The sequence below is a fragment of the Ochotona curzoniae genome, unplaced genomic scaffold, assembly GCF_017591425.1.
Source record: "Ochotona curzoniae isolate NIBS_2020 unplaced genomic scaffold, NIBS_Ocur_1.0 scaffold_4506, whole genome shotgun sequence".
Taxonomy (NCBI): domain Eukaryota; kingdom Metazoa; phylum Chordata; class Mammalia; order Lagomorpha; family Ochotonidae; genus Ochotona; species Ochotona curzoniae.
In genome coordinates this window covers 26,085,519-26,104,235 of record NW_024467119.1, presented here as the reverse complement: position 1 = coordinate 26,104,235, position 18,717 = coordinate 26,085,519, and the positions used below count along the sequence as shown (strand labels likewise).

At 40.9% G+C, this 18,717-nt stretch overlaps 1 protein-coding gene across 5 annotated transcripts in view; it reads left to right on the top strand.

Moving 5' to 3' along the window:
* AFF1 (AF4/FMR2 family member 1) overlaps window positions 1-18,717 on the top strand; it is a 197,227-nt gene that overhangs the window by 98,037 nt on the left and 80,473 nt on the right. For 4 of the 5 annotated variants that reach the window (XM_040967300.1, XM_040967299.1, XM_040967302.1 and 1 more), the window contains 2 exons: window positions 6,526-6,646; window positions 7,316-8,233. In XM_040967300.1, the coding sequence (XP_040823234.1) occupies window positions 6,526-6,646; window positions 7,316-8,233 (1,039 nt within the window). Of the gene's footprint in view, window positions 1-1,203; window positions 1,226-6,525; window positions 6,647-7,315; window positions 8,234-18,717 lie in introns of those variants that run through there. The other variant, XM_040967301.1, reaches the window with a different exon arrangement.

The window sequence follows — 18,717 nt, the reverse complement described above, 5'->3', positions numbered from 1 at the left end:
GTAGCTCACAGATTCACCTTGATACGTAAGTGACTATGATGTTTCATATAACAGTCTGGTTTATTTTATTCAAGTTAGCTCAGGTAGAGTCATCTAGATTGAGAACTTAGAGAATACTTTCAAGATATGTGAAGTATCTCAAGGGTTTCGTGAGAGTAAATGATGGGTAAGAAGAATGAATTTTACTATTGTGAATTACCCTCTCAGAGACTGTGTTGACCAGAAGTGATCTTGGCCAAAGGCGATGTTATCCAGATTGTTGAAATTTTACAGAATGGTGTCATATGTAGCTAGTTACTGAGCTGTTACGATTAAATGAGGATGAGCCTTCTGTGTTAAGCAGGGGTAAGTAGCAGAGAGCCCAATACATTGAGCTTATCCTTTGGGAGCCCCTCCAGGAAAACAAGTGATGTAATGCTCTTTTATTACTGTAATTGCTGATGTTTTTGATAAAAAGAAAAACTGGATTGGAAGCATTGGATTCTTGATTTTATGTTTATTGTGCCTGTTAGATTAGGAGCTGTGGGGAGGGAGATATTGATAATGAAACCTTAGATTTAGTTGAGTGATTTCCTGTTTTTTTTTTTTTTAAATTTTGAAAAAGTCTATTTTTCTCTCTCCCCTTTCACATTCAGAAGAAATTCTCTTCTCTGAAGCAGCATTTATTCTGCTTTCAGATTGGGAGTTACATTGATTTCTTATGTTTCAGTTATACTTGGGAGTTGTACAGTTTTGAAGCAGAATAGTTTTTAATGTTTTGTTTTGATAAAGGCAAGTTGTGAAAAGCATTTCCTGCATGTCACATGGTAGAAGTAGAGAGACGGGGAAGCAAAGAGCCAGACAGCAGACTTAAACAGCGAGCAGGCTTCCAGAAACTTGTCGTGCAGCCAGTAAGCACCCAGACAGCCTGCCGTGTTCGCCTCTGCTTCGTAGGGACACACATCATTATTCTCTAATCCTGAGTTGTACAACTTCTGTAAATATCATGTAAATATCATAATATTATATTTCTCTACCTTTTGTGCATCCAAATCACAATGGAATACTGATTCTAAAAAAATGAGAAGACCTGCTTCCTCATCTATACAGCCCTCACCACTGGGACAAAGGTGTGCTACTGAGTCTAGGATTTTTCCCTTTCTTCTTTCCAGCTGTCTCTGCCCTGTGGTGATGGACATAGCAGAGAAACTACACTATCTCCTATGCTGTATCCCTCCAAGGATAAGTACATTTCACTTGTGAATTCTGGAGAGTTGGTGACATCTCTGAGGGAAGGCCCAGTGAAATGACTAGTCAAGGGTGATAAATGGGCAGTCAGCTGTGTTCAGTCAGCCCTGTGGGCCAGGAGTTGCCATGGAAACATTGAATGACACTTGGAGCCTCTGCATGGACTAACCTAGTTTAGCAGCAGCAGGGCCAGTGGGCTCCAGCCTAGAAGAAGGTGCTTAGGCCAGATGATCCCAGAGCCAGCTGGCTGCCCGTAATCTTTAGCCCAGCTTAGATCTGTCTGCTACTCTCTTTCTGTCATTCACATGTGCTATTTACTTTTTCAGTGGGAGCAAGAGAGGAAAAGGAGTCACTGTTACTTATCTTTATAGATTTATATTTTAACACATCCATGACATGTTCCATACCTGTAAGAAGAAACGTTTGAGTAAATGTGCCCTGACAGGCACCACCATGGGGTAGACTAAATGGCTATTCTGGTGAAGAGGAAGTAGCTCTGAATTCCTCAGGTTTTTTTTTTTTTCCACCAGCTATGTGAAAGTGGGGGCATCCTTATCCTTGCACAGGGCAGAGTTCCAAAGCTTCACTCAGAGAACTCTGTCCTTTGAAACATCTGCTGCTCAGCCCAGCTCAGTTGGCTTGTGTGTTTCTGTGCTGCCTGGTTAAGATTTCACATGTGACTGCTCTCTCACCAGGAAATTGAAGCATGTGACTTCTTCCTTTGGTCTTTCTAGTTGTTCAGTTAACTGAAAACAACAAACAAAAAAACCACGTGTTGAGCCTGGAAGGTGTCACATAGTAGTATTTGAAAGTGAGAGCATGACTACTGGAAATTTTTTTCCCCAGAAAATATTTTTTCAGACTTAGATTTTCTGTAGGGCGGTAAGATTTTATGTTTTGTTTTTCAAAGGTATTTCAGTATGTGGACTTGTTTTGTATTGTCAGTTGCTTCCAGAGAGGGACTTGATACTGTTGCCTCCCAAGTAGTGACTGCTGGGCTGAGCAGAAATGCTGTAGGAACATCAGCTGCTACAAGTTTGTGGGAGTAGAACCTGAGTTTGTGGGTATTATGGGTTCTTTGATGAAAGTTTACTTACAGCTTGTGCTTGAAAGACATTCACATGAAAGAGTTCCTTAGCAGGTTAGAAGTGGCTTTTGAATCCAGATGTTATTGTGGGACAAATGGCCTTGGCTGAATACATTTTAAAAGACTCTAAAATAGAAATTGTAGCATAGTTCTTATTCCTTAAAGAGTAACTTTGTACTCTTTGCCATCCCTTTCTCAGAGGGTTATTAAAGGACAAGTCTGTGATGATAGATTTAACCCAACATATTTTGTGATTTGGAGATTGCTCTTGTAGCAGGAATAAAATACCTGAAGTGACAACATGTACCTTTTTTTTAGACTGAGAAATTATGAGTGACCATTAAAAAAAAAGTGTTAGTACACTTTAGTTAGTACATCATCTTTGTCAACATATTCCTGTTGAACACAGGATTGAAAACAAGCAGTATTTCCAGACATTTGAATTTTCACATCTATCACTGAATAGCAAGTCCTTCTCAGAGGCTTACTGTTATTATTAGAAAAATGGGGCTGATAATCCCACTCTCACAGGTAGTTGAGAAAATTAGCAGAGGCCGGCATTGTACAGCTCGTTAAGTTGTTGCCATCTTCTGTTGGAGTCTTTGCTGTTCTAATTTCAATCCAGCTTCCCAATAACGTGCCTGAGAAACTGGAGAAAGATGGCTTGAGTGCTTAGGCCCCTGTCACCCACGTGGGACACCTGGAAAAAGCTCCTGGCTCCTGGCTCCTGGCTTTGGCCTGCCCCAGTTGTGGTCATTAGAGGAGCAAATCGGTGAATGGAGGATATTTTTTTCTCTCTGTGTAAATCTTCCAAATAAATACATAAAATTTCATAATAATTTGAGGCAGTAGACAAATCTGATCACGTGCCTAAATGTGTGCTGAGGAATCAGTACCAAGTGGGGCCTGTCCATGGCTGGTAAACCTTTTGAGCTGCTTTGAAAATCAGGCTCTCTAGCCTGACTGTGGTGTGTTTTATGTTGTTATCCAGGAGGTTTTGAGGCCTATTCAAGTTAGGCAGCGTCTGGCCTAGTGCAGAGTGTCATATAAGAATGAACTTAGGAGTGCTTATAGGAAGGAACTGCAAAGAGTCTGTGGAATAATAGAGTTAAAACATGTATAACCAAAGAAATTGAAATATTTGCATAGCTTTTTCCACAATGCGCATTTATCAGGAATTTTTTTTAATGAACTGCACCTCACTACCTGGAAAAAAATTCTGCATGGACCAATAAGAACATCTGACCATGCTTATATTTTGGGATGGAGTTTTCTTATACATTTGTGCAAAAAATGGTCACCTTTAAAGTGATAGTTAACTTATAATTATTCAAAAATAATTACAAAGTCTGTAAATCAGAGAGGACTTTTACCATTTCCTAAAACCCCTTCATTTAAAAGTTCTTCCACCCAGACTCCTTGCTTATACCTTGGTTTGAAAACAGTGACATGCATAGTCTAAACAAACGATTACTCATGTTATGAATTGTATTTTTAATTTTTAAATGTTCATTTCTTCTGCATTCAAAATAGCCCAAGAAAAAGTATTGCTAACAGATTTTGTCTGGGAACCTTTACCAGACCACTCTCTAAGCCATTGCGAAGTGGAAATAAAGGCTAAGTCAACCTGTTAGCTGCAAGGAGGAAGAGTGATAACCTGAAGCATAAGTTCATGGCCCACCCTGTGCATTTCTGCTAACTTCCTGTCCCTTTCACCTTCTTCTGCCGGCTTAGAGCCTTGGTCCTGGATGTCCAAGAGAGTTGTCCCATACCAAGTGTGGAGTCTCTCAACAGCTCTTTTAGTGATATTTGTGATTTCTCATGGAAGCTCACTACTTTCATTTTGCTGGAAAAGTGGTGATGAACAGAATAGTAAACATTCATGGGTTGTCCTCAACTTGGGACAGTATTAGTTATACCTGCAGTTAATTTTTTGAAGCTAATGCGGCAAAAACCTTAGTTACCCAAAGTCCTTAATAGAGTTTTCTCTTCTCTGAGAGATACTATGATTTTAGAATGGGTGTGTAATAAGTCAGTGCTGAGAATTTAGGAAAGAATGACATAATAACTAATGGTTAGTTCTATAGCAGTTTTCACTGGTTTTGAATGATATTAAACTGATGCTAAGGTTAGTTTGATAAAATGCTGAGCTGATTGATTCAGTAATATTGTCGTAATTTTAGACCAGTGTGAAGTGAAGGATAATTAGTTGTGAGGATTTGTTGGGAAATTGAAGAGTGGCCACTGGGTAGTCTGATACTGAGGGGAAGCCCCCTTTTTCTGTCTTGGACTGAGAAACTTGGCTTTTGGGGTTCGCTTTTCCCTAGTCGTGGGTAGCAGTTTATTCACAACTGGGAGAATTCTGCCTTGTCAAGTGGAGCCAGAGGTGAGCAGTGAAGGTGCAGAACTTAGTGTTGTTAACTGATAGCATCATAAAGCAGGGGTCCCCAGCTAAACTGCCTTGGGCAAACTCCATCTACTCCTGAAGGCATGTACATGCCATGTAGTTTCTAGGCAAAGAATGTTTGAAGCTCACCTTAGGGTGTGGATATCCCTATGCCCATCTTTCCATGCAAACCTGTTGCAAAATGGGTGTAAAATCAGTTGGAGGGCAACAAAAAGTTGCTTCTTGATGAATCCTTACTTGCCCTCTAATGGTGTTTTTTTGATATCGACAAGAGGGGATTGACTATACCATAAAAGAACTGAAAGGAATTCCTGAGTGGCCATTGAACCTATGGTCCTACCATGCCTGGAAGAACGGTTGATGCAGAGTCATACTGTATCAGAGAAGGCACCACAGGCAGTTTCTGGTTTAGTGTCTTTTTGTTTTCACCATGTTCATGAGCATGCATTTTGATTTCATTTTTATAAGTGTTCTCTTAAAATCAGTTACTGCCTTATCCACCATTTGTGAACAGTTACTGACCGCATGATCTAAATGGTGAATGTTAGCACAAGAGGCCTTCCCTTCCCATAGTGTGCTTGAGGAAACGTGCAGAACTGAATAGAATGCACACGGAAGTTCTATAGATGGCCAGAACCATGATTTCCAGTTCAGATCTGTACGAGATAATGGGAACTTTCAATGCTAAAGCAAGGAATTTGATTTTATTCTGCAATAGTAAAATGCCATGAAATGCTTGTTATTTTAAAATATGGATAGTGACCTAAAGCCCAGGGCCTTAAATCAGGTTTGTAAATTAAAGAGCTCAGAGATGGAAAGGCTGGGATAGCAGTAGGCTCTTGTCAGAGGAAATGAAAAGTTATGAGAAAAAATAGTCAGGAAAAAGGGTTGGAGAAGATGCCTTCTTTGAGACTTCGCTAGACAGTATCTGTTCTCACTTGTTCAGAGGGCATTGGGAAAGTAGAATTGGTAATTGCCTAGGAGCATTTTTGTTGTTTGCTGTACTTTTCCGTGAGGTTCACTAGGCATGGCCTGTCTCTGGCTGATAGTGAAGTCAGCTCTCTTGTGGTTTGAGTCCAGCTTTAACTGTACCTCTGTCAGGCTTCATTGTCTGTGAGTTGTTTCTCAGTGTATGCATTTTAACCCATTTGGTGCCAAGGCTGGTAATTTGGGATAAATTTTTATAAGGTTTTGTTAGCAGGGCAATCAGACATTTTCAGTAAGTAGAACTGACATTGAAAATTGGATTTATCCAATGCTGAGATGTGAAATGATGAAGAAATCATCTTTTTGGGTTTACATGCCAAAACACTCATAGTGTAGGCACAGAATAAAGTAAATACTGTTTTGGGTGCCTGGTAATCTTTTAATTATGAAATAAACCTTTTGATTTTGATCTTTAATAATGTATAATGCTGATCCAGGAAAACGGCCTCTTTAAAGTTCACATCCTGCTGAGTCCTCCAGATGAAAAGCTTCTACCTATGCCCCGTATTTTTCAAGCTGAATGTTAAAATATGATTATCTCTGTCTCTGTTCCACTGCTGCGTATGAAAGACTGTTCCATTTGGAGTCAGTCCTCAGCCAAGATGGAAATTGTAGCCCAGTGTGAATGATTCCAGTGCCAGAACTTGGATTTGGGAAGTCTTAGCCCATGGACCACAGCCTCAGGCCAGGGGCAGTTAAGGGACTTGTGCTTCCTTTGCCATCTCTTCTGTCCAGACCCGCTCGTGCTTCTGTATGCTGTGGAATGTGGATTCTGATAAGGTTTATCATTTTTGTTCTTTTGTGGCATCTGAAACAGCTTGTACAATGAAGACAGAAACCTGCTTCGAATTAGAGAAAAGGAGAGGCGCAATCAGGAAGTTCACCAAGATAAAGAGGCACTTCCGGAAAAGATTCCCCTTTTTGGAGAGCCCTATAAGGTATTTACTGTAGGCTAGAAGGTGAAAGTCCGATTTATCACAGAATTGAACCCTGTATATGATGAAACTGTTTAACTTTGTTGGAATGAGGGTCCTAGTTGTGAAAATAACTTAAAGAGTGTTTTTGAAAACAAAATATGAAAATTCTTGACTCTTGTAGAATTGCCAAACGTTGTGGCTTTCTTTTGCAACATTTTCCTTGTCTAATCAGTAATGTGTGTCCACCAAAGGCTTCTCAGGAGGGGAACTCAATTAAAACAGAAGTGTGTTTTTCTTAAAGATTTACTTATTTGAAAAAGAGAGATACAAGGGGAGAGGCAGGGTTATTCCATCCCCAGACAGCCACGATGGCCATAATTGGGCCAATCCGAAGCCAGCAGCTTTGTTGGGTTTTCACATGGGTGCAGCAGCCCAAGTTCTAGGGCTTTGCTCACCTGCTTTTTCAGACACATTAGCAGGGAACTGGATTGAAAGTGGAGCTGCCAGAACTTTAGATGGCACTCATATTGAATGCTTGCACCAAAGGCAGTAGCTTAACATGCTACCCTACAGTGCTGACCCCTAGAGCTTTTTCTTTAATGGTTCATGTAAAATAGTTTTTACAATGATTGCTGTCCTTAGATTCTTTTTTCCAGTGTCTAACTCTGCTGTCCTTTCTTTTCTTTGCAGACAGCAAAAGGTGATGAGCTTTCTAGTCGAATACAGAACATGTTAGGAGACTATGAAGAAATGCAGGAATTCCTTAGTAGTAAGTCCCATTCTCAGCACTTGGATGCTTCTCAGAATAGGTTTGAAAAGTTGAAACATCCTTTATTTCTTGACAAGGGGAGCAGCGTTCCATCTAACTCCTTCCACAGTATTGTTCACCACCAGCCCAGTCACACTTCCGCCTCTGGACCACTTCCTGTTGGTAACAGCAGTCACAACCCAAAGATGGCACAGCCAAGAACGGAACCAATGCCAAGCGTCCATGACAGAAGTTTTTGCCTGCTGGAAAATCAGCACCTGATCCGGGATCACCCTGGTCAGGAAGGGTATAGCTCCAGTCATTACAAAAAAGGGGACCATAGGGTTGCTGGAGAACATTGTACTTTGATGATGGCCTCGGCTGCAGGGAGGGAGCTTTCTCCTTTAATCTCTTTGCCTTCCCCAATACCCCCTTTGTCACCTCTACATTCCAACCAGCAGAGTCTTCTCAGGACACAAGGAAGTAGCAAGGTTCATAGTAGTAACAACAGTAAAGGCTACTGCCTGGACAAATCTCCCAAGGACCCAGTGGTGAAAGTCCATGAAAAAGAGACCCCTCAAGACAGCTTGGTGACAGTTGCCAGCATTGGGGCAGCCCCTCCCCAACCACCTTCTCAGACATTTCCACCCACTTCCCTCCCCTCAAAAACCTTTGCCATGCAACAGAAGCCCACAGCTTATGTCCGGCCGATGGATGGTCAAGATCAGGCTCCTAGTGAGTCTCCTGAACTGAAACCACCACCGGAAGACTACCGACAGCAGACCTTTGAAAAAACGGACTTAAAAGTGCCTGCCAAAGTCAAACTCACAAAGCTGAAGATGCCTCTTCAATCAGCTGAGGTGAGTGAAATTTCTCACCTGGGCAAAGACAGTTTGAGACCTAATTGGAAATGCAGGTTTCTGGAGGGTGGAAATGCATATGTCAGTCCCTGACCTTTGGGCATAGAGATTTCTTTGTGATTTTAGGATCTTGCTAACCCATGCAAAACCTAGCTTTGAGTGTGAGTATGATGATACTGAAATGTATTTTGTAGAGATGTTGATAATACCATTTTAATTGAACCATGATTTACAATACTATAAGAATCAGAGATTATAAGAATACAGTTTATGGTTTCTTATTTATAATATTTATTTTAATTTTTAAAAACATTTATTTGTTGGACCCAGTATGGTAGCCTAACAGCTAAAGCCCTCACCTTGCACATACCAGGATACTGGTATGGGTACTGGTTCGTGTCCCAGTGGACCTGCTTCCCATCTGGCTCCCTGCTTGTGGCCTAGGAAAGCAGTCAAGGATGGCCCAAAGCTTTGGGACCCTGTACCCATGTAGAAGATCTGGAGAAAGTTCCTGGCTCCTGGCTTCAGATTGGCTCAGTTCCAACCATTGTGACTGCCTGGGGAGTGAATCAGCAGATGGAAGATCTTGCTCTCTGTCTCTCCTCCTCTCTGTATATCTGACTTTCCATTGAAGAGCAGAGATGTAATGAGGAAGAGAGACAGAGGTCTTCCATCTGTTAGATCAAGCCAAAGCCAGGAGCCAGGTCTCTCCCATGGTGCAGGGTTCCAAGGACTTGAGCCATCTTCTGCTGCTTTCCCAAGCATGTTAGGAGGGAGCTGGATTGGAAGTGGAGCACTTGGGTCTGAAACTAGCATTCATATTGAATGCTGTTATTTCAGGGAGTGGCTTAACAGCTAGACCACAGCACCCCATCCATATGTGTTTTATTTTGTTCCCTTTCTGTGAAAGAGATGGAGAGCTCCCATCTGTTAGTATACTCCCCAGTTGCATGCTACAACTGGAGTTGGTAAGGCCAAAGCCAGGAGGCAAGAACTCAGTCTAGGTCAGCTTTGTGGGCTTTGTTGGTTCTAGCTGTCTGAGTCATTACTTGCTATCTCCCATGGTGAATGTTAATACGAAATGTAAATCCTTAGTGGCACCAGCATTCTCATATGGAACATAGATGTCTTGACCACTGTACCAAAGGCTCACACCTGGATTTTTGCTTTTAAAAATGTGTTTGCCTGCATGTCATACAACCTGGTCAAGGGAGAGAGCATTTCTGTTAGCGGAAAGTGTCAGGCATGTTTTGAGCTGTCTTGTTCGTTAACAAAGTGAAGCAAATTTTTTTTTAAACTAATACGCTCTCACACCCAGTCAGGACTTTCCTGAAAGGTAAATCATGAAAAAGTAGACACAAAACAAATTTTAAAGCAAAGCCTTTTATTTTTGTTACTTTAAAGGATCTGTTCAATGTAAATTATAAGGAATTTTGAAACCAAAAGTCTGTTCCAGTGGTTTTTATTTACCACCCAAAAAAGAAGTGTGGGTGTATGGTGACATCTCATTTGAGAATGAGTTACAGCTATCATACAGAATGTTATTCAACTATGAGATTTTGAAAGTAACAATAATATTTTTTACGTCTAGAAATTCCCTTTTCTGCTCCTTTGAAAAATGGCAGCATTTTGTTGAAACAAGGAGAATCAGAGCTCATGCTGTGGCACTAGAGTTTATAATGCCAGTGACTCCAAATTAAGACTAATCAAACAGGGTGAAATGTTTGAAGTTAATTTTAAAGCTTATCTATTAATATAAAGTCTGTGGTTTCCGCACTTCTATTATATAATGACTCTAATTTACATATCCATCGCTCAGACATTTGAGCAATCTTTACTTTCTCACATAAAGGCAGAAAGTAAAATTCCTTCAGGTTTAAAAAGAAGATGATTGGGGAGCAGCTCTACCTAGAGAGGGAGCAAAGCTTCCAGGGTGAAAATCTACTCCTTTGTGCTAGGAATCACCTTTTAGGTTGCAAGCCATACATTCTGTTGACTATCATATCACTGTGATTTCACAATGTGACTGATTTGGGAGCTGAGAAAGGGAAAGTAAAACGAATGGCTAGAAATGACCAAGGTGGCCAGAATGTATCTCTGCTTTTGAAGTTCAACACAATGAGACATTGAGCCTTTTATGCTTTCCAGGAGGTGTAAAAGGCAGAATAAAGCAAGATGCTCGCTCAAATGGTTACTCGGCCTACCTTATAATTTAGACAGTAAATAACTTAATTTTATTTTTCATCTTTGCTTTATTTCTCATAGTATTGTCAGTTTAGAAAGACCATGATTTTATTCTTAAGAGTAGTAAACAACTGAAAAATTGCCATAGAACTGTTTAAAGACAAACTATCCAGTCTTTGTCTTGACTACCAAATACTCTCCTATATGCTGAAATGCAGGGGTAGAGAATGCCAATGCAGTATTGGTGTCTGCCCTACAAGAAACCTCAGTCTACTAGGGAACAAAGAACTGAGTACAAATATCTCATGTAAGCTGCTTGAGAAAGTTTCAACTTTCAGCTCCTACGGCAGGAAGTCCCCTTCATATACTCTGAATTCACCCCCAGATGAATTTAGCCAGTGGGTTTCCCAGCAGATTTTTCATGAACAACTTGATTTACTGCTTTCTAAAGAGTGAAGGAAGAAAACGTTGAATGGAGATATCTTCCAGGTCTAAAGTCCATAGGTGAGATTTTCAGAGTTCATGGAAAATGCATGTATTGTGAAGAACAGGGCATGGATTTTGAATGTTGTTTTGCATTAATATAAACATTTTCCACGTATTTTTAAATGCCTTCCTGAGACTCTTTTAGGTGGCCTGTGCGTGTTTGTTTTTCAAAGGAGTCAAAACATTTGAAATGAATAAAATCTTCCATAACTTTGGTTTTTGGAGAATGATGTTTTCTTGGCACAGATATGTGTGCTGTCATCAGTGGAGTAGCTGTCCACTTTTCATCTGTGGCCTCTGTCTGCAGTCAGCATTCCTTTTAATATGATGCGTCCCTCCAGTCTCTGCCAGAGTCCTCATGTCAGTGGTATGTGTGGTTCCAGTTGCCAGGGCACTCTGAAGCTGCAGGGCTGGGACAGACGGAGGGTTCTGGGTGGCACATGAGTGGGAGTTAGTAGTCAGAAACTTGTAGGGATGGGGTTGTGTGTCTGAGAAGCTGGGGTATTAGTGCTGTGCGTCTAAGTTTGGGGTTTGAGATAGTTCCTTTAATGTGACAGCATTTTCTGAAGCTTTACACTCAACAAGACTCGTGTTGTTTGTTTGTTTATTTATTTATTTATTTATTTATTTATTTATTTATTTATTATTTTTAAAAATAAATCAAGATTGAATTGAAAACCTCCAATCTTATTATTCTGGTGAATTGAATGACAGTATAGATGAGGAACCAGAAAAGCCAGGGAATCGTCCACTGAGTGTGAGTTTAATTGCAGAACTAGAATCTAAGCCATATCCTGGGTTATTCTTGGCCTTGGGGAAGAAGAGGAAGTTGGCTGTTGGTGGAACTGAGAGAAGGGGGATGGAGGTAGTTAGTGGTTTTCCTTGATTTGCTTAATTGGTCCTAGGCAAGTTGGAGATTTCCTCTTCCTGGCTGCCAAGTTGATGATGGTTGGGTTTCATGGTTTGTTTCGTTAACTCCCTGTGACCTCCTCACTGCTTCCATGCAATGGCATTTGTAAAACAATCAACCCCGGTAGGCTGATCTTCTTGTCTTTTTGGAATTTTTTTTATTCTTAAATTGGATAAATGAGAATTTGTCAAAGTCCTGTCTGTCAGTTCTCATGGGAAATACTTGTCTTTATATTTGTGTTCCTAAAAACTTATCCTTTTTTTTGGAGAGATAAGATATTCTCAGCTAAAATTTAGTGCTTCCTATGAGCCTTAAGGAAAAAGAATTACCAAAAGATCAGTGTACTTGTTTTTCAAATATTTATTTTAAAATAAATATGTATTTATATGAGAGGTAGAATTAGAGGGAGAAACAGAAAGATATTGTCCATTCCCTGGTTCACACCCAAATGGCTACAACAGTTGAGATGGGCTAGGCTGAAACCAGGATCTAGAAGCTTCTCCCAGGTCTCCCTTATGAGTGCAAGGTCCCAAGCTATTGGCCACTGTCATTGCTTTCCCAGATGCATTAGCAGAGTAGGAAGCTGGATCAGAAGTGGAGCAGCCAAATCTCTATCTGGTCACCTGTGTGAGTTGTCAGGTAGCTGCTTAACCCACTACCCATCTACCTTAAAGTGCTGAGACCTGTTTTCCCTGGAAGTATCAGATTTTTATTTTTATTTTATTAATTTATTTGTTCAAATGGGAGATGGCTAGTGGTATGGAAGGACTGAAAGGGGAGGGCCTGGCCTTGGTGACCTCACTTAGAGATTAGATATTACAGTTCGGGTTGCCACATCAGAGACTTGCCAGTTAGAAAGTTGAGACTTCTTTCTATTCTGTTTTGCCTGGAGATGATGACAACAATAAGCCTTGTGGAATGTGGAAAATGTATCAAATTATGTACTAAAGGTAGATAACCAGAATTTTAAAGTAAACACACCCCCTTCATTTTGCAAGCAAATTCTAAGAGTTCTAAGGGACTAAAGTTTCATTTAAGTAAAAGCTAGTGTCAGAGCTGCTTGAGCCTGAATTCCTGATTTTCTGCCCCCAGTGTGTGTGTGTGTGTGACAGCAGTGGTGGCAACATGGAGTTTGTGCCATAACTTTGAAATGAAGACGGTTCCTGAGTGGGTGTTGTGATGCTGTATGTCGGTTAGGCATGCTGCCTGGACACCCATATTCCATATCAGAGTGTGAATTTGAGTACCAGCTACATTGCTTCCCATTTAATTCTTTGGTAATATGCCTTGGAAAGTCAGGTAGATGATGACCTAAATGCTTGGCTCCCAGTCTCCTGTTTGGGAGATCAGGATGGAATTTCTGGCTCCTGGTGTTGGCCTGTCCTTGTCCTGGCTTACGCAGCCATTTTGGGGGGTAAACTAAAGGGATGCAACATCCTTCCTCTCTCATACTTTCTCCCTTCCAGTGGATTGTGTTGAGCCCTGACAGACACTAGGAGCCAGGAAATAAATCCAGGTCCCATGTGATTAGAAGGAAACCCAGTCATGTAGCCCAGCAAGTCTAGAGCAGAGCTGGGAATCAAATCTAGGCACTCCTTTTTTTTTCTTCTTTCTTCTTTTTTCGCTTCCTTCTTTTAAAAAAGATGTGCTTATTTTTTAAAGGCAGATTTTCAGAGAGAGAGGCTGGCTCACTGCCCAACTGACTGCAACAGCAGATGCTGAGGCAGTCTAAAACCAGGAGCTTCTTCCCGTGTCTCCTATACTTGAGCCGTCCTCTGCTGTTTTCTCAGACGCATTAGCAGGCACTTGGACTGGTGCCACAGTGCTGACCTCCAGATACAGGCATTCTTACATGGGACAGGCATCCCAACTGCTACTTAACTTCTAGGACCTGCCACATGACCCCAGTATTTTTAAATTTTTGAATATTCTAATACAATCTTAATATAGCCTTTCAGATCATTTCTCAAAATGACTTATTTTTCTTACTTTTTAAAAAGGATTTGTTCATTTATTTGAAAAGCAGAGTTTTGGTTAGGGGTGGAAGTGGGGTATGCAATTCCATCACCTGGTTCACTTTGAAATGTACGACAGCCGGGCTGAAGCTAGTAACCTGGAAGTATATGTAGGTTGCAAGGACACAAGCACTTGGCTATCTTCACCGGACACTTTAGCATGGACATTAGCAGGGAGCCGGACCAAAAGTGGAGCAGCCAGGACTACTATTGGTGCTAATGTGATGCAGGCATCTCAGGTAGTGACTTAATCCCATTTACCACAATGCAGGCCTCTATAAAAATATTTTTGTTATAGCAACTCTATTACAGGTTGAGCATCCCCAAATAACAAATCCCAAATCCTAAACATTCCAAACACAGATATATGACGAGAAGGAAGTTCCGTGTCTGACTGCGTTTGATGGTTTAGAATCAAAATGCAGGTACACAAAAAGATACCATAGAAAAAACTTCCAATCAGTGTGCTTACATGCTAAACTGAAGTACATGGGTTTGATGCCTGTCTTCTGGGGGCACCCTTGGAGGCAGTAATGATGGCTGTGGTCGTTTGATGGACCCTTGGTACCCACATGGAACTTCTAGATTGAATTCCTGGCTCTTGGCTTTTTTCCCAGTCATTGTAGACATCTGGAGTGTAAACCAGCAGACTTGACTTCTGTCTCTACCTCTTAAATAATACTTTAAAATTACCTTCAAGCTATGTTTATAAGATTTGTGTGAAACAAATGAGTTCAGTGTTTACTCTAAGGTTCCAGCCCTAAGATATTTCATTACATAATATGTGCAAATAGCCCAAATTCCAAAGCACTGCTGGCCCTAAGCACTTTATATTCAACTTGCATAGCAAATGTAGATTTGATTTGATGAGCTTGAGCTTGTTTAACGTGGACAGACCTATATGACCTCAACTCTTTGTGTTAGAAAACTGATGAATAGCAAAACAAGAGGGTTATCATGCAGAATTCCATGATGCTGCTGCTTGCCAAAGCTTGTGCAGGACAGAATGAAGGGTAAGTAACCTGTATTTGTTTAGAGAGTGGCTTTTAGACCTGAAAATAGCTAAATATAGAACATTAAAAATAGTAGCCAGTGACTGATAGATCTTTTAGGACAGAAGCCACTAGCAGCTCAAAGGCTGGATTGGACCTGCAGGATATTTTGTTTCATGTACTTTTTTTTTTTTTTTTTGGACACAGTATCAACTGTAAATTCAGGTTTAAAAAAATAAGATTTTCAGCTTTATCTGAAGCTGCTACCACCTTTTATTTATAGAACCTAGAAATTCCTCACAAAAAAATACTTCAAGCTCTAGAGGAAACAATTGAAATAATGTAGACAGAATATTTTTTGAAAGCTCTAAAATTTTTAGAAATGAGTTAATGCAAAGAAGATGATTTCTGGTAGTAGCCTGAGAGGGAAACAAAATTCAAAGTGCAAAATCATTGTGAGTGGGATTAGTTGGAAATCTTTTTGTTGTGCATCTTCTTTTCTATTCCTTCTTACAGTGCCAGAAGTACATTTGGTACCAGTATAAGAAATCTCTGCTCCTGATTGTTGTTTCCACACTTGAGATGTTTGTGGCTGGTTACTGGATCCCCTCTGGAGTCTGTGCAGTTGGGATTATGCCAAGCTGTAGACATGGCATTCTTCTCGAGTCTTCTCAGACTTTGTATTCTCCAAGGCTTTCAAAGAGCCACCCTGAATCATTTTAAACTCTAGATTAGTTTTGTTTTTATTTCATGCTCTATGATAGTCTTCAGGTACAAAAAAACCCCCAGATTTCTAAGGAGAGCCCTGTTGATGAGTGAGCTAGTGGTTTCAGTTTTTACTGTGTTGCTAGGATAACCAAAACTCATGGGATGCTTATGCAGAATTCCTCCCACAAGAGGATACTGAGTCATGTTAGCATAACAGACGTAGTTTTTGACCTTAGTATTCCTCGTTGCCAAAAGCTATTTGAAAGTTACTAATTTCTAGGACCAACGAATTAGCTTAGCAAGATAATCCTCTGGCAGCAGTGCCAGCATTTAACATGAGCACCAGTTCTAGTCCTGGCTGATTCACTTCGGATCCAGGACCCTGCACCCACCTGGAAGATCTAGAAGAAACTCCTGGTTCATGGCTTTTGATTGCCTCAGCTCGCTGTTTTGGCCATTTGAGGAGTAAATCAGTGGACAGATGCCCTCTTTCGCTCTCTGTCTTGCCTTCTGTCTGTAAATCTGCCTTTCAAATGTAATAAAATAAATATTTAGAAAGTGTCATTAATTTCCAGGGTTAACATTGTTGCATGCTCACATATTCCAGGAACTCTGTATGTAGCTATTTAGGTTCTTTACTTATTAAAATGTCTAGATTGACAATGTTCCTATTGCTTCTTTGCATTTTGACTAAGCTTAAGCATGGACTGATATATTCCTGCACAGAGTTTCAGAGGCCATACTATTAGTTTTCTCTTGCACTTCATTTCATTTTCTATTGAAGCTTGCCCTACTTTGTGTTTGTATTTTCGCCCCTAACCCTGTGGTAATTTGTCAAGTCCATTCTAAGCTCCTTAATCCTGTGGTTGAAGGATTTTGTAGTTTAATGTCTTAATCTAGGGGCTTCAATATTAAGTAATTAGAGGTCCTATTTCTATATCCTGCCTTTAGATAAATCATCTTTGGCTTTTTACTCCATTCTACAAATTCATATTAGGTAAGAATTTGGAGCTTTAAGTTAACTTACATGAATTAGGAATGGATTCTGTGTCATATTTTTTCCAGTCATTCTTCTGGCTTAATTTTTGAAATACTCCAAAGCAAATGATTTGCTGTTACAGCTTATAGAATCCTGTGGTATATACTTTCTCATTCTTCATAACATGTGAATTGTGTAAGATTTTTTTTCTATTAGCAAATATTTTAGCTATTCTTACCAAAATCTTTAGTTTTTTAAAAAGATTTATTTTATTTTATTGGAAAGTCAGATATACAGAGAGGAGAAGAGACAGAGAGGAAGATCTTCTGTCTGATGACTCACTCCCCAAGTGACTGCATCAGCCAGAGCTGAGCCAATCTGAAACCAGGAGCCAGGAGCTTCTTCCAGGTGTCCCACATGGGTGCAGGAAGCTGAATGAGAGGTGGGGCTGTTGGGGTTAGAACCAGTACCCATATGGGATCCCAGTGCGTTCAAGGCAAGGACTTTAGCAGTTAGACCACAACACTAGGTTGCAGATCTTTTTAAGTTTTTTTCAGCAACAATTTCATCATAGAATCACACCAATTTTTCCATTCTAATTTCAATCAGTAGTTTTAACACACACTAGATGGAATGAAGGGAAATACAGATGTATATTAGAATATAGCATGAAATGCCAAGTATCATCAATATGGAAAGGGTAATTTGGAACTCTTATTACTATAATGCTGGCACTGTTCTTTTGTTTGCTTTATAATGGGCACTTTTACATGTGCTTTAAGTACTAACTCATAAATCTCCAGAGTGATCCCACCCTGTGGGAATTATTGTCTTCTAGTTTACTAGAAGTCTGACAGAGCATTCAGGGATCCATTTGCACAAGCTTTTTTCAGTGCCTTAAGTGCTAGTTCTGTAATCCAGACCCAAGGACTCATTAGCTGTTGCAAGTATGTTTGGTTGTCCTTGAAAGAAAGAATTTTACATTTGGTTAGAGTTGACTTGTGAAGCACTTTGGGTCTTTGTGAAAGTACATTTCAGCATGTATGCTTCGGCAAAGGAAGACATTTTGAATAAGATCTGGTGAAGAGTCCAGGAGGTACATCTTGACCTTCAGTACCAGGAGGTTGGGTTCAGAGCAGGGATATGAATCATCATGGTGAGATTGGTCCGTTTTTTAAAAAGACTGTTTGCATTGTTGAGAGGGCTACACACCCATGTGTATCTCCAGTGGGGAGGTTCAAGGAGGAAGGAGGGTGGGACAGATGTTTCAATTTTTTTCCTATGCAGTGGGGAAAGGAAAAAGAGGGGGCTGCCCCTTGCTGCCAAATTGCATCAGCACCTGGGGATAGGGGACAGACCTTTGATGATGCCTGACAGACCCTGAAGTGAGGAAGAGTGTTCTGAGGGTGTTACCTTGAATGGTTTTGATAGTTCTAGACATTATCAACTTCATTGCTCCAGGATTAAGAAAAACTCTCCCAAGGTCTGTTGGCTGACCAAGTCCATGTTAGTGCATCCACAGGAACATGTTGCAAAGCTTAGCCAGGAGAGTGATCCCTCAATTGTTCTGCCTTCTGTCCTCTGAAGAGGCAGTTGATGTCCTCTGCTGGCCTAGCTGAGCTGGCTGTCGTGTCCCCTGTGTGCATCTGGACACACTCTGCACTGCACAGGCATCAGCAGCTGAGAAGGCCCAGTCCCATTACATGTACTTTAAGGTCAGACCACATATGTTATAATTTTCCCTGTGGCTGAGGTTTGAGTCCAGCGATCTAGTAGAGGAGTCTGCGAAGAAACCTCATCTGGTGTGACCTCAGATTTCACTCCTGTGTGCACCAATTAGTGTATGGTCAGGTTCTGTCCTACACCTGCACTGGTCAGTGCCCATACTGGTGGATGCAGCTACCTGATCATTTTAGCCCCTCTCCCCATCTCTCATATGAAGTGATGGGTGCTGAGGCCTAGCCCAGCCTAACCGGCCACAGGCCCAGTCTTCATGCACAGCAGTGGGTACCACAATCTGGTTGGGGCAACTCCCAATAATCTTTACTAAGTCCACTCCCAGGCCTGGTTTTGGCATGTGCTGTGGTCTAGCTTGATGTGCCCTGCATCCCATCTGGTTCTTGTGCACACCCATGGGTGTTGCTGCTTACGGTCCCTACCTCCCAACTCCCCAATGTGGTTCACACATAGGCTGATGTGTTCTGTTGCCT